We start from the raw sequence: 27,987 nt of genomic DNA, 5'->3' as shown, positions 1-27,987 counted from the left end.
GCAGCGCCATCCGCGCATGCGGCGGCCCGGCGTGAGCGGCGCATGTGCGCCGCCCGCCCTGACGCAAGGCCGCTGCAATCGCCCTGCGCTTTATCCTGTCCGACCTTGAGTGCGCGGCCGCCTACAGGACCCGGGCTGTCCCGGGCCGTGCCGGTGTGCAGGCGGCCCCTTCGGCGCCCGTGTCTCGCCCCAGGAGGCACGGGCTGAGGTAGCGGGGTCTCTCACGGTCTCAGAAAAGCAGCGCGCAGCCGCACCCCGGGCCTTGGTGTCCGAGCGAGGCGCCGAAAGCGAGCGGAAGGATCAGGCGATCATCGCGACAGCCCGCGCCGGGGGTCCTGAGGCGCTATCTCACCCCCCCCGCGGCCCACGTGGGTGGAGGTTTCCAGAAGAGCCGCGGCACCGCACGCACCCTGCTCCCCCCGCCGCCCCGGTCCGCCGCCGCCCCGCCATGCTCAGCGCCAGCCGCGCCGCCGCGCGCCTCCCTCTGCTCCTGCCGCGCGGCGCCCGCGCCCCCGCGCCCCCCGGGCTGGCGCAGGTGCGGGGGGGGACGGGGCGGGGGGGCGCTGTCAGCGTGCGGGTCCCGGCCCGGCGGGGACGGGCCCAGGCCCGGGCCGCTGGCCCGTGGGTCTGCCCCGAGTACCGAGGGGATTTTATCGAGAAGGCTGTTAGTCGCGGTGAGGGGCGCAGCAGCAGCAGCAGCTGGGGGGGGGGGGGGGGGTAGCGCCCCGGGAGCCTGTTCCCTAAGCCTGCGCCTGTTCTGAGGGAGGTTTGCGGTAAGCGTGCTCGGTTCCTCACCTGCCGTGTGGAAGCGACAGCGGGGATCAAGCTGGGAAGGGTGCGCGAAGGCGCGTTGCGAAGAGGCGCGGCCCCCAAACCCCGCAGCGCTGTCGGCCGGGCCCGCGGGCCTGCTCCGGCCGGGCCCCTGTGCCCTTGCTCGCTCATGGGCTGCCGGCAGGCCGAGCGTCTTGAAGAATTAGCAGAATATTCGTCTCTTGGTGTGGTCCTGTTTGCATTAAGATGTTTTGTTAAAAACTCATTCTCGAAACAGAAAAAGGGATAATGCTTTCAGAGTTCTCCAAGATCCCGCTTTGCGTGTGCAGAGTCATGGCCGCTGCAGAAAACTTGAGAGTTGCTGCAAATTCTCGGCTGCAGATTCTTCAAGGGATGTAGTAGATCATTCGCTGCTGACCATGCGTAAAGCTTCGAGAAATGGGGTTAATGTTTATCTGCTGCTGTTCATTGAAAGCTGAAGGTTCAGAGTTAATTTACTGAAATGTCTTTTGCTCGGTAGCATATTCATAGACTATTTTGTATGAGGAGAAATAGTTCAGTTCTGGTCATATAAATCGGGGTTGTGCCAGATGAATAAATGTTGTAATTGGTTTTTTATGGCAGTCTGAATCTTTCTCAAACTCTTCTTACGGCAGTCTGAATCTTTCTCAAACTCTTCTACAGCTTGCACTTAAGTTTTTAAAAATGAAACATTCTAATAGGAGCGTGTCATTTCAGAACTTGGCTATCTTTGAAAGTCTTGGCTTCGCTTAATGTTTAAAACTAAATTTTCATTAGCATGTCTTTATTTTATAGACATTCTGGAATGGCCTCAGTCAAAATGTTCTCAGAGCAGCATCCAGCAGAAAATATGCGTAAGTATTTCCTTCTTTTTTCACATTGGGCTGTTTGATGTTTATATTTACTCTCCTCCTGGTACCAGAAGTGATTATTGGAGTCATAGGTGGAGTAACGGAGCAAAACTAGCAAGATAAAACTAGAACCTATGCATATAACTTTTTAAAGGCTTGCTCTTTATCTCTTGGTTTTTTTCCAGGGGAACTTTAAGAATTGTTCTTCCCCCCTTCTCCCAGCAGCATCCCCAAAATGTGGATTGTTGAGATTTGTTTGATTAAAAAAAAAAAACCTAAACCAACAAAAAAACCCTCAAGCCACAAACAAACAAAATACCCCAAACATTGATGGAACAAATTGTTTTACACTGGCATGAAGCAAGAGTGATGCGTAGCTCCATTTCACTACAGATAAAGTTTATTTCAAACAGCTCATGCGTTTTAATCACTTGTTTTTCTTGTTGCAAGATAATGGGAAAAGAGTAGCAGTGAGTTGTGTAACTTAGTCAGATGTTTTGTGGCTGGTGCTGATTCAGGACACAGAATGGGAAATCTGTTTGTGTTAGGAAAACTGCCTGGTTCCAGTTAGTACAGAGAAACCGAGCAGTTGCACATTTCCAAGATCACTGCTTTATGTTATTTGAACTGGAGTTAGAGTGACTTGGTATCTTGGGGAGTGAGAATGTGATATCCTTTCAATAAACAGGGCCCTGCTCTGCCTTCAGTATGCTTTCTCCAGCCCAGAATATGGCTTTGTTTGTAAGGCAAAGCTATGATTCAGGTGTTCTCTCTAGCATTGATAAGGGGTAATACACTCTTCCTAGAAAGGAGGAGGAGGTTCAAATTTGTCCTGTGTACAAATCACTCCCATTTTTCAAAATTAAATTAATTTGTTGGATCAAAAAGATTGTTATTTTTGGCTCTGGTTCAGAGAATCCTGCGTGGGTTGAGTATTTTGTTATCTTTGTGTATTTTCCTCATGCTAAGCAATGATAAATAAACCAATACAATTTATTTTTAGCATTTTGACTCCAGGTGGATGTTTTCAGACCAGTTTGAACATCAGAAGTAACCTAAAACAAGTCCTGTCTGTGCAGGGATGGAGTTAGTTATGGCTTCGTTTTATGTGAAAATCTTAAGGGATGTTGAGAACATACATACACAAAGTTAAGTCTATGTAAGAGTCAGAGAACACCTTAGGTCAGAACACAGTGTGTATTTGCTTCAACATCTAGTGAAAAATTACTTTGTCCTGTCTTCAGGGTAGAAAGTTTTTTTGCTATCTAGTTATTTTTCTTTAGTAGTAATTTTATTTTTCCCATAATACTCTTTACAGCTCAGAAGCAATTAAAGGTGCCGTTATTGGAATTGATTTGGGTACAACAAACTCCTGTGTGGCAGTTATGGAAGGAAAGCAAGCAAAAGTAAGTAAAAAATGAATATGAGCTTGCAGTAATGTTACTAGAAGTTGAATTGTCTCAGAGGCAATGTTTTTTGATGGCACCCTGTTGCGTTTTTTACACAGGTGCTGGAAAACTCTGAAGGTGCCAGGACAACGCCTTCAGTTGTTGCATTTACAGCTGACGGCGAACGCTTGGTTGGAATGCCAGCAAAGCGGCAGGCGGTAACTAACCCACACAACACCTTCTACGCTACCAAGCGTCTTATTGGGCGGCGCTTTGATGACTCTGAAGTGAAGAAAGATATGTAAGTGAGGGTGGAGAGCAATTCTACTACCAGCAGGAATGCATAAAATACAGTGCTGTATAATGTGATCTGTTATGTTTTAAAATATAACCCTCTTTTGGGTGAAGTAGTTACGCCCTCATGTCTCAGAGTTTCATTGCTTATATTTTGAGGGCCATGCTGTATTTTGCTATGTTAGTTGCTGATTATCTTAAGGTTTTCGGAGAAGAAAAAAGCCTTGCTGTGCAGAATGGTCAGCATCTACCAATGAAGACTATTCTCATTCTTGAGGGTGTTTACTACTAAAGCTGTATGATCATACCTGAGGCTTATGATTAAATGATGTAGGTGATTAAAAGCAGTAGTAGTATATTTGTACTTCTGGGACTGCCTGGATCTGAGGCTGCTGTTGGCAAGTTCAGTATTCTTTGTCTAGAACTTGCACATGTTCATCTGCTGATACTAATTGTAGGGGTTTTGTGCTATATGCTGATACAGAAATTGAGTGTGGAATTCTTCTGGTTTTTTTAGTAAGAACGTTCCATTTAAAATTGTCCGTGCCTCCAATGGTGACGCCTGGGTGGAGGCTCATGGGAAACTCTATTCTCCAAGCCAGATTGGTGCCTTTGTACTAATGAAGATGAAAGAAACTGCAGGTTGGTACAGGTTGGTCTTTGCCATCTGTGTGCACAAGTGTGACCTGAATGCTGGGCTGTGGTAAATGGAAGTGCAGCAGCCATAAAGGTACTTTTTTGTACGGGAATCCTTGTATAGCAGGCCCTTGTGTGGGGCAGATTGTGGAAGGGTGCAGTGGTGGGCTGTTACAAAGCCTCAAGAAAGATCAGTGCCTACCTCAGTCTCGGATCTTTGGCAAGATATTAGTGCTTTACTTTAAACGTACTCTTACCAAAACTGAATACCGGTTGAGTTGAGAGTCAATTTTAATTTAATTGAATGCACACTTACTCAGAAGGGGGAGCTCCTTTTTCTTGTAAGCCCCAGTCCTTGTGCTTCCCTGACTGCAGCTGAGCATGGGCTGTGGCAGCCAGGGTTTTGAGTGGCTTTGTTCTCATTCAGCTGCTAGATACATAGCAAGAAAGGGAGTGTTCAAGGGACCTGATTTTTGAGCTGAATGAATCACTTCTTAGCCAGTGGTGATATTAAATCTTTTACTAGGGAAAATTACCATTGGCCTGGAGAAATTTTTCTTTTCTCCTTTTCAATTCCTAATGCGGTTTCTGGGGAAACTGAGTGTTACACATAGAGGTAATAGTAGCTGCCTTCTACAGCCTCGTTTGGTAAACATTGTGTATCCAGTGGTAAGTGTTTGGAGGGCAGGACTAAAAGTTGTTCCTGAAGCTTCATCCAAAGATTATTTTTTTGCGTCAGCGTTGGGTCCTGGATGCTTGTTAAAGCTCAGCCCAAGAGTAAAATATGAGTATGTGGTATGTGAGCATCTAGATGTGATGAATCTGAGTTGCTCTGAGGATGGTGTTCCTCTGCCTTAAGTAAGGATCTGCTTCCTGTAGGTCTGTTGGGTTTTGCCCTGGATGCTACATGAATTCAATTATGGAATGATCTGGTTTTGCAAGCAAAACAGAATAATGCAGTGTGTAAGGTCTGTGCAGGGCTAATGCATAGCTGTAAATCCTGTCTGTGCGTTCTCACTGCATCATGCACGCTCTTACTTCTTAGCAGGTCTGAATCTGTATTTGTTTACATCCTCCTCCTTTTTTGAGAGAGAAGTTTGTGACCTTACATTAGGGTGTAATACATATTTTTTCCAACTTGCTGTCTCAAATGCTTGTAAAGGTGGTATATTTACATTATTTGTACCATAAAAGTCTTTCGTGCAGCAGACTCTGTAAACAGGATGAAAATGAGTGAGTTTTAAGTGCATCATATGTTGAATGCTCCAAAGAAATGGAAAACAACTTCAGTTTCTCACACTGAAAAGACAAGTTAAGCTTTCAGATGAATTCTCACTCACTGGTGGCATCCAGTTACTGACTGAGTTGCGGAGGTGCTTTGCTGTTCTGTCAGAAGTCTACAAACTATTCCATGTTATGTGGAAGGACTTGATTTCTGCACAGCTCCCTCTGCATCTTCCCAGAAAGCAGCAGGTTCTTGAGCAGCAAGCCTGTCTTCTGTTCTTAGTTCAGGAAAATTATTTCAAACTACGTAATAACAACTTGGTGGTATTCTTATCTTATAAGGATAACTTTCTGTTTTGTTTCCTTTTTCCTCCAGAAAATTACCTGGGACATTCAGCAAAGAACGCTGTGATCACAGTCCCTGCTTACTTCAATGATTCTCAGAGACAGGTATTCACCAAGCTGTAAGATTTTTTGGGCTTATAAATTGCATTTAGTTTCTCTTAGTAGTCAGCACTCTTCCTCTCTTTTTTCCTCAGGCTACAAAAGATGCTGGGCAGATTGCTGGCTTGAATGTTTTGAGGGTGATTAATGAACCAACAGCAGCTGCACTTGCCTATGGTCTGGACAAGTCCGAAGACAAAGTGTAAGTGGCTGTTCATAACACCTACCCTCTTTTAAATAAGCATGCTGTAATTTGCTTTTTAAATGCATCTTCTGCTTTCTGTTTTTTAAAATCATTGGTTGGAATTCTGCCAAAGTAGACTCACAGCCTTGAGTCAGTCCTGTGTAATGTCACCTGTGTTCTATGCCAGCCATACTTGTTAAAAGAAAGTGAGTTCGTAACTGGCAGCTGCAACTTAATTATCAAAGCTGAGTGTCAATTTAATTATCTTACCTACTGGCAGCAGTGATAGGTGTGGCTCAGGACAGCTGGGTGAGAGGCTGTCATCATTGGTGCTGAAGTGTAGCACAAGAGGTACGCTGAGGTTTGGTGCCTGGTATCCACAGCTTGCATATTCTTCCCTGACTGCATTCAGCCCTCTGTTACCGTCAGGGATGGTTATGTAAATGCAGGGGGTTTGTTACAGATTTTGTAAATCTGATGTAGCTTTTAGTGCTGTGAAAGCCTCACATTTTGAAAAACATGTTTCATAATGATTCTGGTGTCCCTGCCCTTGTCATTGGATGCAAGTGTGTATTTCTTCAAAGAAGAAGGAACTGCGCTCTTTGAAATAACAGGCAAGGTCAGGCATTGTGCAGCGCATCTTTCAGAGAAGACTTCCACATGGACTCAGAGTGCTCAAGGAATGTGTATGCTTTGTAATTTGTTTACTGCTGTCTTTAGAAGGGCTTTTAACTTTTGTGGACAGCAACATGAATTCTGTACACCTCATCTCCTGAGGAGAATGATTTTTGAGCCACACAACTGTCTAGAAAGTAATGTTTTTCTGCATCTGTTCTTGTAGTATTGCAGTCTACGATTTGGGTGGTGGCACTTTTGATATTTCCATTTTGGAAATCCAGAAAGGAGTCTTTGAGGTGAAGTCCACCAATGGTGACACTTTCTTAGGTGGAGAAGATTTTGACCAGGCTTTGCTACAGTATATTGTTAAAGAGTTCAAGAGAGAGGTAAGGTATCTCATCGGAATTCAATCTTATGTTACACTGTTTTTTCAACCTTGCTTAATTTCTATGGAAGGATGGGAATCTTCTTAAATTATTAGGACTTGGTTTGTAATCTATGGCACAGTTGAAATTTAAGAGTATTAAAGACACCTGTTAGTCTGGCTTCCAGTTCTTGTTTTCTTGAGGTGGAATATTCCTCTCCTGGAAGACAAAATAGCAGGACTTCTGCCTTTTTTCCTCTAGTGTAGCAGGACTATCCTATACATAGTCTGCTTACTTTTAATAATAAAAATCTGTGGCCCAATTCAGCATGTCAGCACAGATGCATACAATACAGAGTTGGCTGTAGGAAACTGCAATGTAATTCCAACTCCATTACTAATTCAGTCTTGCCTTTATATTCTGTGATGCAGCAGCTCTTCCAAGCTTTAATCTGTAACTTACTGTATAATCACTTCCAGAATAGAGAGGGCTAGCAGGTGTTTTTTAAATAGTAAATATATTTGCCAGAAGTGAGAGAGATCAGAAGTGCACATACCAGGCTGTATTTCTACAAATATCTTTACAGTCAAGAGTGATAGGAAGGTGAACTGCGATGAAGAAAAGCTCTCCATGACTCCTGTGCAAAAGCTGAGTCTGTTAACCCATATTGTTTGTTGCTTAGATGGGTGTTGACCTGACTAAAGATAACATGGCCCTTCAGAGGGTGAGAGAAGCATCCGAGAAAGCAAAGTGTGAGCTTTCATCATCTGTGCAGGTAGGTGGCTGGGTGCAAAGCAGTCCAGTAAAAGATTTTGATGCACTGAGTTTTGTGTTATTTTTGTTTACCAAGCTCTGTGAAATTGCTGCTTTTTTTTCTTGTGGTGGGAGAACAAGCTTCTGTGTAACCAAATGACATCACTTCTAACAGAAAGCCCTTTAGCAGGGTAGACTGTTTAGGAGCACAGTTAGTTGTCGGAAGCCAAGAATGTTAGCAGGTGCTGGGTTTTGCCTTTCTTCTGGCACCATGTTTTCTCATCTTGCAGGGAACATGACCTTGTTCCCAACTTACTGTGTATTTCAGAAGTATGATGGGCATCAGGGAATTCAGCTGCAGCTAGTAGTGCTGGGTTACTGGAAACACTTCCAGCTTTGTGCAGGCAGCTCCAAAATCTTGGTACTGCTCATTCCACTGAAACAGTAATTTGTCTAATAACAAGAAATAATATCTGTAAAGAATTTTTACTTATTTGGCTGTAGAAGAGTTGTCTAGACAATGGCCAACATGTACCGCTTTTATTTTTCCCACCTGCTTTGTATATTAATGCATTCAACCATGGCCTTTATTCACTGCTGAATAAGGAGCTGGAGAAGCAGCAAGTTGGGGGTGTAATAGTCTTGGCTATGTGAAATTAAGGTCAATTATATGGTAAATGAAATGGGGTCTCTGCCAATTTCTAGGTTCTGAATAAACTTTTTTTTTTATGGTGGTCTTTTTGTTGGCCAGTGGGGAGCTCATAGCAAGGAGTTTAGGCTAGTCACAATGAATGCATAGTTCTGCCAGAGACATAGCAGGCTCTGTTTTACTAGCTCAAGAGCTGGCAAATACAGTCTGTTCATACCAGGAAAAACTGAATTCCTTAACTCTTTGGCAGTGGAGGGAAAACAACTTGCTTTTGGCCCTGTTTTCCCCTAATATTTTTGACCATGCTATTTATAAAGTGAATGCACACCTCTAGTCAGTAACGTGGGTTTAGTTCTTGTTGTGTAAACTTAATCTCTAGAGTTTAAAGCATTAATGTTTTTAGTTGCTTTGATTTGTAGTATCTTTTGATGTCAGCATGACTCAGCACTTGAACAAGATGGTTTCAGTATAAGACTTGCTTTAAAAGTCCAACATGTGAATTTGTAAGATCACTCACAAATAGCCATGAAAAGTGGGGATTATGGTCCCTGGCACTGATGAACTTTGTGTTAAATGGCAATGGACTGGCTGTTGAACATGAGTTGTTTGCACTTAGAAAACAGTTGTGAGTTATTTCCTTCAAGTAGCTTACCTTATATGAAATGTTAGCCATTTGGCAAAAATCTTTTGGAACTCTGAAGATGGGCTTTCTTCTGTGTTGTGCTAAAGGAAGAGGATTAAGGTTGTCACTTCCAATGTTTCAGCTCTTATCTCCTGGCTATGACAGAAATTAAGTTGTTTTTCTTAAGAATAAAAGACCTCAAAATAACACAATATTAAAATTGGAACTTAACAGTTGTAACCGTGAGGTGTGTGACAAAATAATTTTCCTATCTTTTGTCTGAAATGTCAAAAGTAAAAGTATGCCTGCTGCCACTTAGAGACTGGGCTGCAGAGTGAACAAGCATGTAGATGTTTCAGTACAGGCAGAACAGGACATGTAACTTGATCTGAAACCTTCATGTAGCTGCCTTATTTTCCATTCCTGTTTTTCACTCCATGTCTGTTTCTGTGCTGCAGACTGATATTAACTTGCCATACCTTACTATGGATGCCTCTGGACCAAAGCACTTGAACATGAAGCTGACTCGCTCGCAGTTTGAGGGCATTGTAGCTGATCTGATCAAAAGGACGGTAGCGCCATGCCAGAAAGCCATGCAGGATGCTGAAGTCACCAAGAGCGACATTGGTGAAGTAATCCTTGTCGGTGGCATGACCAGAATGCCAAAGGTATGAGATAGGTCTCTGTTATGGGCCAAGCTGGCACAGCTAGCTGGTGCTTACTGTTAAGGGTGATCTGTAATGGAAGAGTTGGGAGTCTGGTAACTTCAAAGCTCCAGCAGCTGAAGGCCCCCAGGAGCAGAGCAGACATGTTAAGTAGTTGCATGAAAACAGAGGCAAGGGATTCTCTCATCCTGTTTAATTAGCTCAGCTTGGATCTGTGGGCTGTAGCCAAGTTGCACTTTACAAAAGCAAGCGGGAGGTATCAGGAGTTGAAAATTCGACTTGACTTTCTGATGTGGACCAAACATAAGCTTCATTGTTCAGATACACAGGGTGTTTTGTTACAGGCTTCAGTGTATGATAAAGGTACACTTCAATGACAATAACCTATTGGTAATCTTTGCCTTCTAGGGGATTTCTTCCCCTGTGTAGAGCACTTACAGCTAGCTGTGAAGAAACTACACAAGCAGAACGGCTCGCTTACTTGCTGGTTCTGTGTATTGGGCTACCTGTGTGAGGCTGGGTGTTGTCAAGCATATTTAACTGGTTGTTCCAAACGCTTGTTACCTAATACCTGGCCCTTGTATTCTGTGGTGATAAGCACAGCAAGTAACTTAGAAGCTTGCTCTGCTGACATGCAGAGTCTTGCAGATAAGGCGCTGTCTGCTGGTGATGGACTATTCTTGTTCATAGCAATGCAGACTACTGCTTAGCTCCCCTGAAGTCAGAGCGGTGTACTGCTCTTTTCAAGGGTACAGCTTGTGCTTTTCTACAGAGATCATCAAAATCTCATTCCATAAGGATCAGTCAGGGTTGGACTATTTGTTTGCTGTTAAGATTTGGGATTTGCAGGCCCTTTCTAGGGTGTTAGGTGTGTACATGGTCCTGCTTGGGATTGATTTAGGGTTTGGTGGTGTGGTGGTTTTTTTGGTTTTTTTTCTTCCCTAAGTGTTAAATGAGCCTGGTGGCTGGAGGTCATATTAGTCTGTGCAGGTCACCCAGGCAGGGGAACCAGAGCAATGAGATAAACAGAAGCTGCTGCTCTGGCCAAAGCTCAAGTGGAGTAACTGTGCTATACCTTCCCAAAGTCCATGCTGTTCCAGCTGGATAAAGGAAAAATGGTGTGGTGAGCTACGTATAAAGTGATGAAAAACACTTCTAGAAGTGGGGAAGGCCTTCCTGAAACATTATCTATCCTTTGGGGATGGGAGACAATACTTAAATATTGATTTTATTTTTTATTATAATTTTTCTTTTTTTTATGCCCTATTTATAAACCCCAGCATCTGTGGCTTTGAGCTTACACAATGCTTTCCTGAGTGCCTGTAGTTACAGCTCTGGCTCCGAGATCGGTGTCTGTATGTTGCACACAGCACAGAGCCTTTTCTCCTGTACGTTGTTGTGTTCATTTCACCCTGCTAGGAGGAAATGTGCCTTCTTTGGAGTGCTCACATGGCCAGTGCTCTGGGAAACATACAGTGGGTGGTTAGAAGTAATGTTTCTTTTGTACTGTAAAATATACCTCCAGAGGGAAAGACTTGCACTTAATTATATGCTCATGAAGTGTCTTTCTCTAATGAACACTCCCAGCAGCTGTCTCTTGGCTTAAATGCAGAGGAGTTGGACATTTGCTTACAGCATGGTTTTCCAGGCTCATCACGCTCACCTGTGCTGATGTCTGCCTAAGGGGTGTACTCAGGGAGGAGGGAAGCTGCAAGCAGGAGCGAAGTCCCACACCCTTCTCTTGTAAGGTGGAGGAGTGGACTACTGAGCTGTGCTGTGGTGCAGACACCTTATTGCATTCCTGTCTGGATACATCAGCAATAAATCTGTAGTAATCATGAGCACATCCTTCCGGAAGGGCAGAGCAGTGAAAAAGCTAATAACACAGATCAGACTGTCTGACATAGCAAATCTACTTCTCTGCTGAAACAGCCCATTAAATAAAGAGTTTGAAAATACTGTCCTTCATAAAATTTGCTTTTTTCTTTTGCCTTTATTACACAAAACCAAGATGAACTGTCCTGCTCTGGATCTTTTTTGCCTTCCCTGCGCTTTGCCTCCACAGCTGTACTGTCCTTGACAGCTGTGTTCTGCCCAGTATTGGCTTGTACGAGTTCCTGGGGAGCAGTCCTTGACTCCTGCTTGATAAGCATGGGGTGATCCCGTCTGAATATGGCTGGGGTGTGTGAAAGGACAGATGTAGGTTGACTTGCAGCTGGCAAACTTGATTGCAAGAAAGCCTCCAGAGAACGGGTTGTCTCGACTGAAACAAGTGCATTTAACAGGGTATGTGGAAGATGGGGAATTAGGGAGCAGTCACAAGCCTGAAGCTTAATATTTCTATCATGCCACAGGGTTAGCTGGCAGCAAGAGCATAAAGACACAAATGTTTAGCCATGGGTGGCATGTTCTTGTGGCCACAGCACTGGGCAGTAATGGTTCACTCTGCATATGAGCTGTGCTTTCTGTCCATTCAGGTGCAGCAGACTGTACAGGATTTGTTTGGCCGCGCTCCTAGCAAAGCAGTTAATCCTGACGAAGCCGTTGCTATTGGTGCAGCTATTCAAGGTGGCGTGTTAGCTGGTGACGTTACTGATGTCCTGCTGCTGGATGTAACTCCCCTCTCCTTAGGGATTGAGACACTGGGAGGTGTCTTCACAAAGCTCATCAACAGGAATACTACCATACCAACTAAGAAGAGCCAGGTACAAATTGACTCCAGATGGGTGGGTCTTGTGTGGTGGTCTGAAATGCCCAGAGAAGGCTACCCAAAGCATCCTGGTAGATAGTCTTGTCTCCTCCTCATCTGGCAAGGAGAAACAGCATAGAAATTAAATTTAATGTCAGCCACTGAGTATTCCTGTTGATAACTAGTGTGCCCAAGTGGCGTAGTAAGTTGAGTTAATGTGTGCCAAGATACCCCAGGATGTTTGTGGCCTGGTCATGATTGCAGTGTGTGTGCCATGATGTAACTGTCAACACATCATTCTGAAGAAGGATTGTGTGGAGACCTTCTGTAACTGAGCACCACACCCATTTGAGACCACCTCTCTTGGGCGGCATACCTCGGAAGAGATTTTTTTTTCCTGTGTTGTAAGGCCCTAGTAGACTTGGGTGTGATCCTTTCTTTCGGTTTGCCTTGTCTGGGTCTGCTAGTGTGTGCTCTTACTGATAATGCTTGTTCTCTCTGGGGTGTGGGGTTGGGGCAGGAGCCCTGCTGCTTCAGGAGGAAATGTAATATGGCTGGTTGCCACTGGAGCCTGCTGGTGGCACGGCATTGCCAGTTTTCTTGTGCTCAGGTGCATATAGGATGGGATGCCACTGAGCTTGGCCATTGCTAGTCTTGGTGCCTCAGTGTTTTGTAAGAGGAATGACAAGCTTTTAATGGTTCTTTATGTCATCAGAGTAGCTTCTCTGTTCCTTTCCTTGTTTAGTCAGCTTGTAACTGCATCCATTCATGTGTTGTAATTTACTAGCTATCTAGTAACTTTCTGTTCCTTTTCCACAGGTGTTTTCTACAGCTGCTGATGGGCAGACTCAAGTGGAGATTAAAGTATGCCAGGGGGAGAGAGAGATGGCTAGTGACAACAAACTTCTCGGCCAGTTCACGCTGGTATGTAGGCTACTCAGTATTCATGACCTTAGAGTTGACCTTCTTTGAGAAGTTCAAAGCCTTCTCCATTTCATTTGACCCCCGAAGGCAGTACTGGGGGGGGGGAGTCATCTTACAGAAGACATCTGACCCTATTTGTGGTAAAAAAGCAGTCTCTAAAGGCACAGCCTGATTCTGGGACAGCCTTTCAGTGGCAGGGGAACAACTAGTGTTTAAGATGGAGCTCAAAGTTTCTAAGCTGTCTTATGTGGCACAGGGGCTACTGTAGCTTTAGGGCTTGATCACCTAGAAGGGCCCTCTCCAATTCTGGGCACAAAGAGCAAAAAGAGCTCTGTAGTACCAGGCCTGTGCAGCAGGTAACCTGAATGCGGGCCTTTCCTCTGGTGTTGCAAAGACAAGACTTGGAGCAGGCTCCATGTTAAACTGCAGTCCCTAGAGTAATCCATTTCTAACCCAGTACCGTTTCTCTGTGAAAGCCTGTGGAACTGCCCTGCTTATGGTAGAACACATGTGCTCCAGGGATTCACATGTTCACTGTGTGGCTGACTGACCAGCTCCCTATGCAGAATTGTTTTGGTCAGTGTTGACAAAGTTTGGTACTGTTATAACTGTTTGTCCAAACTTGCTGTTGCTAGGAAGAGCCATCCTTTTGAAGGAAGCTGTACTGCCTGTGACTCTTAATATGGTAGCCTCAGAGGTAGTCAGTGAAGTCTAGTCATATCTAGAACAGAGGAAATAGAGCATCCTCCCATGTCCTGGAGTGGAAGAGTGGCTTGTTTAGCAATAAAGCAGACCATGTGTCACCTCCAAACCAAACTTGGGGGCTACCTCTTGTGGTTTCTGTGCACTTGTTCTGGGTAGAAATCCGTATCCTGTTAAATCTAGGTACTGCTAAGTCACGACATGATGCCAACAGACATTTAGAAGACTCAGCTCTGAGGGTTAATTAATAGTTGATTCAGCTGACAGATCACCAAGATAATGTGCCCAACACTGGAGGATCCTCATACCCTGCGCTCATGTCTGTGTGGGAGCTAACGGCTAAGCACTTCTTGTTCTCAGGTTGGGATTCCTCCAGCACCCCGTGGAGTGCCCCAGATTGAGGTCACTTTTGACATTGATGCTAATGGTATCGTTCATGTGTCAGCCAAGGATAAAGGCACCGGACGTGAACAGCAAAGTAAGTGCTCTAGGATGCTGCCCAGGGATGAAGAGGAAAGGTGTGGAGAGGTGAAGGTGCTATAGCACCATTGGCACTGAGGGTAATGCTAGGTGACTCCAAAGGTAATGGAGTGCTGCCTTGATGGGCATCCCACAGTCCAGGGTGGGGGACTGTGATGCATGTTACTTGATTAGGAGTAAGAATGACACAAGCAATCTGCTGCCAGTGCAGCATAGATGCAGTTGACGACATCTTAGCCTAAGTGCCTCCTCTGGAAAGGAGGGCGAAGAGTTACTGCAGAATGAAATAGGGAAAGGAGGAAGTGATAACTGACCTGTAGTTTTATTTTAAGGAGCTAAAGCCTCTGTAAACACACAGCATCCTGTCCTCTCTGTTAGTCTGCTGACAGAGATTGCCACCAGTGGATGCTCTCTCCTTGCGCATTAGGCAGAGATGAAGCATCTGCCTATACCAAGGTCAAGGAAGTCCTCACTGGCAGGGTTTTACCACATTGCAAGTCATTTTGCATTGTATGATAGTCCGTCCTTGGTCTTACAGTCTGCTATAATCGCTATAGCAATGTTTCAGCAGTGTTTCCTGGGGTTTCCTGTACGTATCAGCTGTGCCTCAGTCCCAGAAGAGGTGTTGGGTGTACAGGTTGGCTAACTGAGGGCTCACAGGTGTTTCTGGAGCAGTGTTCCTGCTGCTTACAGGGGTGTCCTGTGTCACTGAGAAGCTTGGAGCAGTGACATTCTGCCCTGAAGGGACAGAAATTGGGGTTTGGGAATCCAGCACCTTGTACAAGTCATTCTTGAGCTGTGCTCCTGGGCATGCTGTTCTTTCGGGAGTGCCCTCTGCTAACACATGAAGAGATTGCTGTCTGTTTGAGGCTGCCTGTGTGAAGGTTCCAGCTTTTAAGGGAGAAATCGAATTAGGAAGATCCCTGTTGAATCCAGGGCGTGTCAAGTACAGCTGAACAGATCAGCCCTGTGCCAAGACCATGTTTTGTTTCTAATTCCTCCATTGCAAAGCTCCTGAAATTGAGGTATTTTAAAGCAGCTGGTATTCTGCATAACCACCTTGTTCATTCCACTTAGGCTGGAAACATCTCTAAATGGCAGGAGGCTTGGGGACTTCAAGCTGTCAGTATATTTTGCTCTGTAGTGCAATGAAATGTTAGGCCTGGTGTTCTGGGGTAATTAATGACATGGTTGACATTTTCTAAAGCCCTGTTGTGGGCTCAGAAAATTAATTTGAAGCATTCGTAGATTCCCCTGATACAAAATAGATCTCTTGTGCCTCTAACTGGGAAGCCTTTATACTGCCCTTTAGTTGTCTCTTGGAGGCAACCACTTGAGCAATCAAATGCATGCTCCAGTTAAGAAAGATAGTGTTAACTCTGTATTGGCAGCTTGAAGGTATATGCTCCTCTTAATCATGCTGCGCAGCTTTTGGCAATTTGTTACCAAAAACACGCTGCTTGTTACTTTGATTTCGTCACAGATTTTCAGTGCGTGGCAGCCTTCTACCTCTGAATAGCCATCTCCTGATAATAGGCAACCAGAATTTTTCAGCTGCCTATCTGTATGCAAATGTCATAATTATAAAGCTGAACTGCCTGTCCCACATCTGCATCCAAAGGACATGTGTGTGTGTCTTTGGGGTTTTGTACCATTGACAAACATTATATAGAAAACTTATGTCTAATGAGGATCTTAGTATACCCTTTTTTTGGGCTTTGCAGTATCCTGGATGTTGGTCCTCTCTTTTGCAATGAAATTACGCTTTACTGCAGAAATTAGCTTAAGTCTGCTTCTGGCACTAATGGAGAAAAAAAAAAGTGGGGGGGGACACCTTTAAGAGCCTACCCATAGAATCATGCTATGTTCACTTATTAAGGGCAGCATGAGGAGCTGGGTGGGGAATGTTGTCTTATCTTGCTACCAGCCTGGTCTGATTTCCAACAGTGGAAGGAATCTCTGTGCCCTGGTAAAACAATTCCTTCTGTTTGGATTTTTTTTGTTGTTGTTCGGTTGGGTTTTTGCTGGGTGGTTTGTGGCTTTTTGTGTTTGGCTTTTGGTTTTTGGGGTTTTTTTTTTAGTTTTGTGATTTTAACCTGCTAGAATGTCCCTTTAGTTTTGGGGCTTTGTGTGCACATTCAGTTTCCAGGAGGAGTAACTGAAGAGTGGTCGAAGTGACTTGCAGACTAGTGGACAGGAAGTGTGTGGCAGAGCTGGGCAGTTCATAGATCTAAGATGTCAGGCTTTTATCTTGCTAGCAGCATCACTGCCTCTTCAAAGACTGGCTGTCTGTACTGCCCATGGGGTCTTCACAGGTGCAGTCCCTGAGCAAGGCTGCTGCCATTGAGAGGGTTTGGGAAATAATACCCTCCTTTCCTTAAAGATGAGACCACATTCTTTATTAACGCTTTTTTCTCTAATGCAGTTGTTATCCAGTCTTCTGGTGGCCTTAGCAAAGATGAAATTGAGAACATGGTGAAGAATGCAGAGAAATATGCAGAGGAAGACAGGCGAAGAAAGGTAATGTGATAGTTATGCTATCTTCCAGCTAGTAGTGTACCTGCCAGTTATTGCTGTTCTGTGCTATTAACTGTGCCCACTTCGAAGGAGTTGTAGGTTCTTGTCTGCATAGTCTTGAGCTGTTTGTGCAGTTACCTGAATGTTTGCTTGCTTCCTTATATTCAGTTTACATTCCAAAGCTTCAAGAAGATGTATGCAGAGGCATTTGGATCTTGGGTTTCAGTTGGGTAACTTGCCCTGTGTGACCAGCATTTTAATTCCTCCCTGAAGAATTACTGGGACATGGAGGCAGCAGTAAGCAAAGTCACCTGCCTATTACTCATGAGTAAACAGCTTTGCAGCTCTAGTTAAGCTTTTTGTCATCAATGCTCTTTACTGTCCACCTGCCTGTTATCTTGGCTGTTTATTTAAAGCTGGCCTACTACAGCTGGGTTTTCATGGTGATGTTCCATTTAAAGGCAAGTAGTACAGGGATGCTTAAGCTACTTTCTCTGAGTTTATTTTAAAGCTTAAATTTATAGAACCTGCCAAGCAAAGCTGCACCTCAGCCTCTTCCTTCATAAGCGGGAAGTTGCTTTCCATAGTGCTTAAAATCTCACTGTGGCATCTTGATTGCTGTGTTCATCTAGGCACAGTATTTGCCCTCAGCACAGGTGAAGCCGTCAGGAGATGTTTGAAAACCTCACTGACTGTGTCAAGAAAAGACTGACACTTGCCATGGTTGGGTGACAGAATCTGTGATACTCATAGGATTAATGGTTGGAACTAATTGGTTTAATGAGGGTAGTCCTAATGAATTACGCTACTAAATATAGAGCATTGATTTTTTTTTTTAAGCAAACACAGTGAAGGCCTACTCTGGGATATGGCACCAGCGTATAGTTAGTGATTGCTGAAACTGGCACACTGAATTTATCTACTTTGTGTTCTCCTACCCTGAAGAAACCTGTCTCAGGTGTTCAAGTAGCACTGTAAATCTCACCCTCAGTAGTGAAGGGATCAGAAGAGGACTAAAGGAGAGAATGTATGGTATAAATTCACGTGAAGCAGCATGGCCTTGCCTCAAAAGCTCTAAAGCTACAAAACATTGGCTTATTAGCATTTGTAGGTTAGATGGAGAACATTTACAGACCTTGGTCTGAAAGTCCCACTGTTTAAATAACCGCTTCATTGCCATGAAGTGTAGGTGGTGGCCTAGCACTTGAAGAGGCTGCACTAAAAACTTTTCCTGTTGCCTTACTTTGACTTTGTATCTTAAATCACTGAGTAAGTTCTTTCCTGTTGTAGTCCTTAAGTGGGGCTCATGTCTGTCCAGTGACCTATCAGATGAAGGTGATTAGGTTGCTTTTTTAACTAACGCTTCTCTGTCTCTTTACTTGACCTGCATAACTGTAATTGTCAAAATTCCCTTATTACACCTTTCTCATCATGCTTTTACTGCCATGGAAGTATCATGATTGCATAAACAGAGTTATCAGTCTGCTGGACTCAGCATCCTGCTGTGAACTTTGACATCCCACAAAGAGTGAAGACATAGTGTAGAAAAGATATTATTTTTTATCAGCTTTCCACTGTAAGCGGTTAGCCACCTGAGAATAGTGTGACATCCTTGTTTAGGTAGACTGTTCCTACAGATGGAGAGGGCTGGGTGTCCCAGACACTGTTGCTGGTGAAGTAGTTCATGTTGATGCTGGGACTGAAGTGTCCTTGGCAGCACTACCGCTCCTCTGTACTTAAAGCCTGCTCTGTCCCCTGTTGGTTGTCTTTGCCAACAGTAACATTAGGAACTGGTGTTTTTTACCCAGAGCAGTGTGGTTTTTCCACTGCTGAGATGCTACAAGTGTTTGTAATAAGGGGACATGAGTAAAACAACCCAGCATTTTAGTTGTCTCTGGTTCCCTTGTTGCTGAAGAAGCTCAAGAATATTTTCTGAAAGTTCTGTTGCTTTCCCAAGGAGCAGAGAGCACTGTCTGTCTGGTGCCAGAATGCATCTAGGAATGGTTTGCTTGCATTTCTTCTTCCCTCCTTGCCATTAAGAAGGACCCTAGGTGGGAACTAGAATGGAATTTGGCAGTTTGGGGAAAGAAGTGTCAGTTGCTAGTTCATATGTACATAACTTGCAGCACCAGTGATGTATGCAGTAGGCCCTTATGAGCTCTCTTATTCAGGAACGTGTGGAAGCTGTAAACATGGCCGAAGGCATCATCCATGATACAGAGTCCAAGATGGAGGAGTTCAAGGATCAGCTGCCAGCAGATGAGGTAGGTAGTTTCTGATCCTCTAACAGCAAAGAAGGTAAGATTCCTTACTATATCTTTGCTCAAATTCTCACTTAACTCATAGCTGTCTCTGGCCAGTGGCACTGACTCTGTGTGTATTTCCATGCTGTGGAAAGATGGCAGAGTCATTGACTCTTCTGGTTTTTGCACATGGTGAGTGGGACCAGAATGGGTGATAGGAGGATATAAGGACATACTTAGAAGAACATGGCTTGGATAATAGCAAATTTCCTACTTCAAAGTGCGAGTTCGATGTCCCTGAAGATCTGAGAGCCTGGGAAGCTGTTAATGAAAGGTTTCTGCATGAATTATGTCCTTGACTTGGCCTTGCGGTGATTTGATAAGAACTGTGCTGTGGCCTGTGTGAGAGGAGAGTTTTGCTCAAAAGCTAGAGATTACAGTGCCTACCAGTATATTAGCAGAGGGACAAAGGCAAAGCTGCTGTGCAGTCCTGGCAGCCTCAGTAGTACAAACACAGCACCCAATAACTTGGAGGCAATGACAATTACTGTATTCACTTAACTCCAGTTTTTCTTCTGTTTTTGGAGTGAAGTGGATATTTAGTATCAAAAGAATGCTTTTCATACTATTCTAAGCGACGGTTTAATTTCTGCATTATGAATTTCAAAAGCCAAGGTTAAAACAGCTTGCACAATCTCCAAGTTAACAACTCTCAGAAGCAGAATAAAAGGGCTCTTAGGGGCTCTATGAGGCGTTTGAGGGAACAAGACTATAGTTTACTGATAAGTAGCCTCTGATCAGTTCAAATACTGTTTTCCAGCCCAGCTTCTCTCTCTAGGCTCAATATTGGCTGACTCTGTGTTTGGAATTATGATAGCTGGACTTTTCTCTCACAGGAACACAGAGCCTAAATCCTTGTTCCTTGCAAGGACTGTTGTTCCCTTCAATGTCTTTTGGGGAATACCAAGGGAAAGTGAGTAGCAGAGCTTGGAAAAAGCCCTGTGCTGTCTAGGTGGAGACGGTGGCATCAATCACCTTCCTCTTCCTGTGGGTCTGAATGAGAACTCTGCCCATGTTTTGACTGCGAACACTGCTGAGCAAGCGCCCCTGGCACAGCTGTCCCCCAGTAACCTCGCTTCTCCAGGCCTGCCTCTCCAGCAGTGTGCCAGTCTGACAGAGAAATGCCAGACTGTGTGAAGGGTTTGACAGATGGCTACAGGGACTGGGATCAGACCGTATTGCTTTTGTTTGCCTCTCTGCTCCTTCTCCCACGTGCAGCAAAAGGATTAAACAGGGTGGTGAACAGCCTTACTTGTTGGCTTTCTGACATGCTTTAAATATAGATGAAAACCAGCTTTCTTTTCCCTTTACCCTGGCTCCCAGGGTGACTGACTCACTGGTGAGGTGTGCCAGGGAGAGCAGCTCTCATCCTTGGCGGGCTGTTCAGTCTCTGCAGGGCTTTCTGTCCTTGGCGCCTCTGCTGAGACGGCAAACAAGGGGACCGATTAATGCCAACTGTGGCACATTTAGTGAAGTGGACAGGTGCCCATTGGGAACTGAGCACAGCCCTAGTCCCTGCAGACCGTATGGCTCAGTTCGAGACTTAACTTCATGGCTTCTAGCAAAAAAAGGTAGTTTTGCTATGGCAAGTAGGTGGGTGAAATGACAGGAACGAGATTCTCAGTGAGTGAAGTGCAGGATTTCATCATGTTTGTTTGTGACTTATTTGCAGTGCAACAAATTAAAGGAAGAAATTGCTAAAATGAGGGAACTTCTGGCTCGAAAAGATACTGAAACAGGAGAAAACATCAGGCAGGCAGCAACCAGCCTGCAGCAGGCTTCCCTGAAACTCTTTGAAATGGCATACAAGAAGGTAGGTTCACAGTCATTTCCATTATAGTCCTCAGATGGGGAGGGGTGAGTTGGGACACCAAACATTTAGGTAAGAGCTGTGCTTGGAGGTAGCACTGAGTCTCAGTGCAGCTCCCTCTGAGTGACACTTGCTGTAGAAAGTCGGGTAGAGTTGAAGGCCCGAAATCTTGACCATCCTGCCATAAGTAGCCTGCTTCCCAGGCAGTGTGTTATGTCTCTGTACAGTGTTGTATGAAAAAGTACTAAAGCTCTTAATACAGAGTATCAAGAAGAGCACAGACACGGCTCTCCCCTAGGTGTGTAGAGTGCCTAAAGAAGTAAAGTAACGTCTGGACTTACTTTAAGGATGATGGTATAACATGCTTCCTGTTCAGTCTGCCTAAAATTACAGTAGTAAGTCCATCAGGATTTTCTTCTTGATCTCCTTCCCAGTGGAAGGGCCACCCATTCAAGCCCTGGCAGATGTATACTTCACCTGTCCAGGGAAGTCTCCCAGGATGGAAGTGGCACACTCTGCCCAGGTGACCTTGGTGGTGCTAAGCTCTCCTTACTGTGGAAAGCTGCTTTTCTGATGTCAAACTGAAAATGTTCAGTGCTGCAATGTAAGTTTGTTACGTCCACTGGAGAAGTGTAAATGATGGGAAGATAATTTCCTCCCTCTTAGTGGCAGTCATGCAGAGATGAGGATTGTTTCCATTCTCCAGTGGACTAGTTACCCTTTTCACTGAGGGAAGGGTTTCTTCAGTCTAGAACTAACCTAAGCAGCTAGCTAGGAAAAAAAAATGTCTAGGAGAAGCATTTTCCTGTTCCTACAACTAATAAGCCAACTTTTTCACAGATGGCCTCTGAACGAGAGGGTTCTGGAAGTCCAGGGGATCAGAAGGAGGAGAAGCAATAAGAAGTCTCTGTCTTTCCTTGACTAGAGCATGAAGAAGAGGTTGATTTTCTTGACGCTTGGGAGAGAAGGGACCTTCCTGAGCAGCAATGGGCAGAATTCAGACTTACTGTGTTTTTGCAGTATTCTCTATATAAAATTCTTTAATGTATAAACTTAGTGATGTGTCTGCTAGATAATTGTCACTTGATGAAAGTTAATTCATGCCAGACAAAGTTCTAAGTGTTTGGCCCCGTGGTATTCAACTGAGGCACCTGGGGACTTGCTGATCATTTATTTCTGATACTTGACACAATGGTGTACTAAATCTGATATCAAAGTTTGGAAACCATGTCACTAAATCGAAGGGTGGAGATGGAAGTCTGCTGGAACTGGGAGAATAACACCTGTATGGATCCTTCTTGTGGATCTGAGTACTTGTGAGCAGGTAATAAGACCTGTGAACAGCAATGAGAAGGCTGGTTACATTACTAGAGAACATTCAGATCTGCAGCTAGGTTAGTACCCTTGTTCTCAAGGAGAGGGGTTACTTCAAATTTAGCTGTAACATTATTTCTTACAAAAGAGGCTATGTGGAAGTTAAATACTTTGCTTGTCTGAGCCTTCTGCTCCATCCTGTGTCTGTTCTCTGCTTATGGTAAAACAATTTCTGTGATAATAAAAATATTACTGGATCCGTTCTGGATTTTTTTAAAATAAAAGCAGAAAAGTGTCCAACATGGAGTTCTTGGTATCCTGGCCTTTGATGGAGAATGTGATCGTGTTAACTGCCTGTGAGAGCTCCTGGGGTGGAACAGTCAGACAGCTGTAGTGGCAGCAGCTTTGTGGAATTTGTGCTTCATTCACATGCAAAACGAAGGTATCTGATGTCAGATTAAGGTCAATCCTTCTGAGAGTATCACTGCTGCACTCAGGCAAGATGCCTGGAAGTCCTACTGTGATCTGCAGCAGCAATGGGACTTCACCTTCAGGCATTTTGTGCTTGGGCTCAACCTTCTGAAACGGGCTGTAGACTCGGAGCAGTAGTTACCTACTGCTGCATCTAGCAGTAAAGTCTTCCAAGGAGGTGCAGTATCCTTGCCACAGTATCTGTTTCTCCTTTTTCGTCTCTGTTCCTCTGTGTATGTAGTCAACTGGAAAGAAAAAGCAAACTTTGCAGCTGCCTTGTCTGGACAGCTCAGATATTTAGGAGGGAGGAAAGGGTTCTTTTTTTCTGGTACTCTAGACAGTCTCCTAATTACGAGAAGCTATTAGGGAAGGCTACAAGTCATCCTGTGTACTTTCCTTTTAAGCTGAGGACTGGAAGGGATCAAGACTGTTAGATACTGAGCTCTCTCCAGCAGTCCTAGCAAAGACTGGAAGCAGCTTCCACTTTAGAGTAAATCAGCCTAGCCCACTGAAGTGGACAGAGGCAGGGGGAAATACAGAGTTGTGAGTGATCTCACTGTAGAGAGAGGGGGAGCTTGAAGCACTTTGGCTTGGACATAAAAGAAGGTGAGGAAGGGGCCTGGTGTAGCTATAGGAGGAGATAGGAGGCAATGCCTTACGTGCCCAGTCTGCAGCATGCTTGGTGTGCCATGCTGGGGGAGGCAGGTGTACAGGGACTGTCTTAACAGCAATTTGGAGTGTTAAGCTGCCTGATGTTAGGTGGACTGATTAGTTCCAGCCCAAAACTCAGTGCTTTGCTTTCATCAGGGGAGTTTGTGGGCTCTAGGGATCCTGGCTCTGCTGTGGCTGTTTACGGGGAGCATAGCGGAGTGCGGTGCAGCAGGCCAGCCTGTGGGGCTTTTATCTGGCTGGTTGTGTGGACATAGGTCTTCCACAAGTAGCCGGGTGGTTACAAATTCATCGTGCATGGGTCCAGGCCCTGTTTTGTTGGGGTTTTTTAAGTGGCAGGGCTTTTATTTGTCCCAGGCAGGTAATGGCAGGCTGAGATGTACTTAGATCATGTGACCAGCATGGTTCCCTGGAAGTTCTGAGGAACGCCTGTGGCTGAGGATGTGCATGTTCACAGCAGCTGCTACTCCCAAGAGGTGCCTGTGCCATCTAGGTCTGCAACTGTGTGTGTCTTATGTGTGAAACTATGTGCTTCGTTCTGTCACAGCATAACCCTGCTCCTGTCCTATACGTGGGTTTGGAAATGGCAGGGAGTGCTTGGCTGTGCATCTCCTGAGAATGATCTCTTTTACAAAACTCGATTGCACGTGATTTCTGTCCTGAATTTCCCTCTGCTGCTGCTCCTGTCAAAAGTGATCCCCTGTATAGAACTACAGTCTGAAAAAGAGGAGGAATTCTCCAGCAAACTGAGTTGGGTGTTTCAGGTGCTAAAAGGAAATGTCCTTAAGTGAAACGGTTTAAAAACTGTCCTCCGTGGAAGCTTTTCGTGCTGCCTCCCTGAAACTGCAGCTAGATGTTCCTGCAGCAGAGCCAGGGCAGCCCAGGACAACGCTGCTGCCACTCACACACTCTTACCTCTCTTCTAGGCTCGTAGTGCTGTCAGGGCAAAGGCGATGGATCATCATCTCATAGCCTCCAGGGTCCTGAATCATTGATCGGGGTTGCCCTTTACTTGAATGAATTAGTTTCCCTGTCACAGTTTAAATACATCCTTCGTAGATATTCTTTATTTTTTAATGCATTGTTCTTAGCTCCTCCTTTGTAAGGAGTTAACTGCTGCCATCCCGCTGCTGGGAAGATATCTGTCAGCACAGGGAGAAAGGGTGTTTGGGATTCATTGCCCACTGTCATTTTCTATGTAGGCTGATGCTCATCTTAGCAAGCCTGTAGCCCCAGCAGTGCTGCAGCTCTGGAATAAATTGCTGGTCTGTGTATGAGAGTAATTAAGAAAAGTTTTGCACATGTTCTTTGAGGAAAAAAGATGAAAGTGATGTTTGTGCTGCATGCTTCCACCCACATGCATCCTCTCACAGTGTCCTCTGCGGTGGGAGCAGGTCAGTGCAAGGCACAGTGTCCTTGGGCTCTGCAAGTCAGACTGCCTTAAAATAATAGCACTCAGTAACACGAACAGGACTGGGATAGTAGATTCCAGTATCACAGCTCCTGCCTGACTTTCATAGGGGAGAGAAGGCTGAGATTTCCACTAGGTGCAGGGTATCTCCACTTGCCTGCAGTGGCTTCTTTTCCTTTCCTAAAAGCATTTTCCCCCAGCTCAGGACAGCTGCAGCCTGCTGTGTTGGGGGAGGATGCCTGGTGAGGACAGGGACCCGCTGGGTTCCCTGTACAGGCAGGAGATGCTTCGTTTCATTGGGGATTGCAGGAGGAAAGCGAGATGGAGTCTGTCCCCCTTCTCTGCAAGACAGCGACTGCCAGCATGCTGTGAAGGCACGGCTCCTTTTCAAAACACCTCTTTAAATAGTGCAGCAGTAAATTGAGAAAGTTCTCTCTAATTCAGTGGCTCTGCCCTCATCGCTGCTCTTGGCTCCCTCCTCATTCCCGCGGAGCTGTGCCGGCTGTTGGGAGTCAGGCACTGCTCAGCATCTGTGTCAGCCAGCCAGTGGGAGAGCTGCGGGGTGAACTGATGGCAGTGTCTGTCGCGTTGGGAAAGCTGGAGCAGAAAGTCCCACAGCAAAGTGGTGTATCGGGCTGGGAGGTGGTAACTGGGATGCTCAGTGGGCACTTTTTGGAGTAGAGTCCCTGGATTGAATTGGAAGGGCAGGATTGCCAGGGAAGCATGGGGTAAGTTGTTGTCCACCTGTCCATCTGTGTACACCATCCCTCTCATATCAGGCACAGAAACTTCCATCTCAGCAGATCATCTCCTAAAGCCAGGCATAATCCTCCTGTTTTGAGGAGGATTATAACAGGCTGTGTGGGACCAGATGCATGTGGAAAAAAACACCTCTAAGCATTGAAATTGATACTTGCTTAGCCCCTGAAGATAAACACGGCCTTAAATCCAACCAGGTAGTTCAGAAATTCACAGTGTCTCCCCAGCATGACCCTGTTGATAGAAAAACCCAGCTCCAGCCTGAGTCCCAGGTGGGTCAGGTGATCATGCTGCCCAGCTGTGCCCGCTGCCCAGCTGTGCCCAGTGCCCAGCTCCTGGCAGGGCATCAGTGCTGCTTTACTGCTGGGCCGGGGAGCCAAGAGGCAGTGCAGGAGGGAGAGAAGGCTGCAGCAGGCTGGGGCTATGGCAGCGCTTGCTGTCCTGGGAGCACGATGCCCCCGTGGCATGCCATGGAACAGCATGGAGGCCAGGCTGCCCCCAGGGAAGGGCAGGGGTGGTCACCAGGCTGATGGCAAATGCCAGAGCTGGGCTGCCCCAGGGAAGCAGATTGGGGCGGGAGGGACACCACAGCCACGAACCCCCCCAGTATCCAGCTGTTGGTGCCTGCTCAGCATCACCAGGAGAGCATCAGCCCTGGGGGGCAGCAGGGAAGCAGCCTCTCCGCTACCACTTAATAAAAGAAACAAGTAAATGGCTTCATTGTCATTTCATCACTACATTTCCTGGCAGTCACATTGTGGGTTGTCCTGGAGGCAGAGCTCACAGGTGCTCCCCAGGCTGTGGCACTCTCATGGGAGCAAACCCACTGCCTGGCATCTTCAGGGCAAAAAAAGGCAGGTTGTGGGTTTGCAAACCCAGGCACTGAGGCTGCAGTTTTGTTTAGATATGGTTCTTGGACATGTGCTCAGACTTGCAGAGATGGATTGGCTCCCCACAGCCCTGCGGTCCTCGCAAGCAGTGGCACAAGGGTGGGCTTGCCGGCTCATCACTGCTATATGTTCTCCAAGAGCCAGGGACTGCAAGGTCGAATCACCGCAAATAATGCATTAATACAAGAAGCCCCGGCCCACAGGCACCGCAGGGACACAGAGGGATCCCTGCTCCCCGAGCTGAGCCCCGCTGTCCTGGGGATGGGCTGGCGTGAGCCCCCTGCTCGTCTGGGACCCAGAGCGGGGTTTCTGCAGGAGGATGCCCCCAGCCAAGCCGGGCTGCAGGGCCAGGCTGCAGCCATTCCGTGGGGCAGGGAGGCCCTCACCCCTTGCCTGGGGACGCCAGGCAGTCCTGTGCTTATCTTCTCCATGCAGGATGGGGCTGCGGGGGCACAATTCCCCCAGCCACCACCACCTCCGCCCTCAGCTCTCTGGGCACGGTTTCCCCAGCCTCTCCTAAACCTCTGGCCAGTCTCGCTGCCCTTCTCCAGACATTCACCGTTCCATCGGTGCCTCCAGAGCAGCGCCCTGAGCGCACAGCTGAGGCCTCTGCGGGCACCATGTGCCGCTCCTGCCCTTGGCCACCCCCGGCCCCAGCCACCGGCACCGCTAAGGACAGCAGAAAGGTGACATTTCCACGGAAAGGAGAATGCCAGAGAAACCTGCGGCTCGATAAAATACTTCCATGTTCCCCCATCTCCTTCCCCCGTGCCTCCTGCCCCATTTGGCTTTCTCCAAAGGTCAATGGCCGCAGGCCAGGAGGGACCGGGATTTTCTGAAACACGGGCTGCGGGCTTTGGCCACGCCGTGGGGCAGCGGCTGCCGCAGGGACGGGGCACAGCGGGAGGGCGAGAAGCGCCCTGTGAGGGGTGGCCGCAGGCCCCCAGAAGCAGCGAGATCGGGCGCTGCTCCGGGGGCGGCGGCTGGCCCAGGGGACCCGGGAGGTGGCTCACGCCCCGCTCCCCGCCTGCACGGGCTGGCAGGGGGCCGGGTGGCATGGGGTGTAAAATTGGTGGCACACGGCCCGAGGGGACACAGGTGGCCCAGCGGGTGACACCGCCCGGGGGCTGACACAGCCCCGCGGGAGACAGGCGGCCGCCGCGGGGCCCGTGCGGGGCGGCCCTGAGGCGGCGTGGCCCCGGGGATGGGGGTGGCGGGGCGGCTGGGACAGGGAGCCGGTGGCCCCGGCCGGGGGCGCCGCAGCAGAGACCCTACCCCAGGCCACACCGCTCCCTCCCGCCGCGGGCCCTTTAAGCGCGCCCGGGGTCGGCCGCGCAGCTCTCGCGAGACCCGCCGTTGCGCCCCGCCCCGCCCCGCCGAGCGCCGCGGCCGGGCCGGGGCGGGCCGCGGACTACGCGCCCCATAGTGCCCCGCGCGGCACAACGGCCAATAGCGGCACGGGCGGGGGGCGGGGGCGGGCGGGCGGGCGGCCTATGGCGTGGTGCCCCGCTCCCGCGCGGGCGGGGCGGACACCCGCTCCCCGCCCCGGTCCCCCGGAAGTGA

The 27,987-nt window shown here is 46.8% G+C and overlaps 1 protein-coding gene and 1 non-coding gene across 2 annotated transcripts; both read left to right on the top strand.

Moving 5' to 3' along the window:
- The first annotated feature begins 448 nt into the window (after positions 1–448).
- HSPA9 (heat shock protein family A (Hsp70) member 9) lies at positions 449–22,481 on the top strand. The gene is made up of 17 exons (XM_075715589.1): positions 449–535; positions 1,588–1,646; positions 2,962–3,049; positions 3,151–3,332; positions 3,843–3,967; positions 5,562–5,635; positions 5,725–5,831; positions 6,655–6,817; positions 7,479–7,571; positions 9,279–9,488; positions 11,963–12,190; positions 12,994–13,098; positions 14,161–14,278; positions 16,706–16,800; positions 18,969–19,061; positions 20,773–20,913; positions 21,751–22,481. Exons 1-17 carry the CDS (start codon positions 449–451, stop codon positions 21,808–21,810), a joined length of 2,028 nt encoding a protein of 675 aa, XP_075571704.1. The 3' UTR covers positions 21,811–22,481.
- LOC142594239 (small nucleolar RNA SNORD63) lies at positions 12,444–12,514 on the top strand. The gene has a single exon (XR_012831278.1). It is a non-coding gene; the product is annotated as a small nucleolar RNA SNORD63 (small nucleolar RNA).
- Positions 22,482–27,987: the final 5,506 nt, after the last annotated feature.

The sequence above is a fragment of the Pelecanus crispus genome, chromosome 8 (assembly GCF_030463565.1).
Source record: "Pelecanus crispus isolate bPelCri1 chromosome 8, bPelCri1.pri, whole genome shotgun sequence".
NCBI classification, from domain to species: domain Eukaryota; kingdom Metazoa; phylum Chordata; class Aves; order Pelecaniformes; family Pelecanidae; genus Pelecanus; species Pelecanus crispus.
The sequence above is the reverse complement of the archived record's forward strand: the minus strand, read 5'-3'. Positions and strand labels throughout refer to the sequence as shown.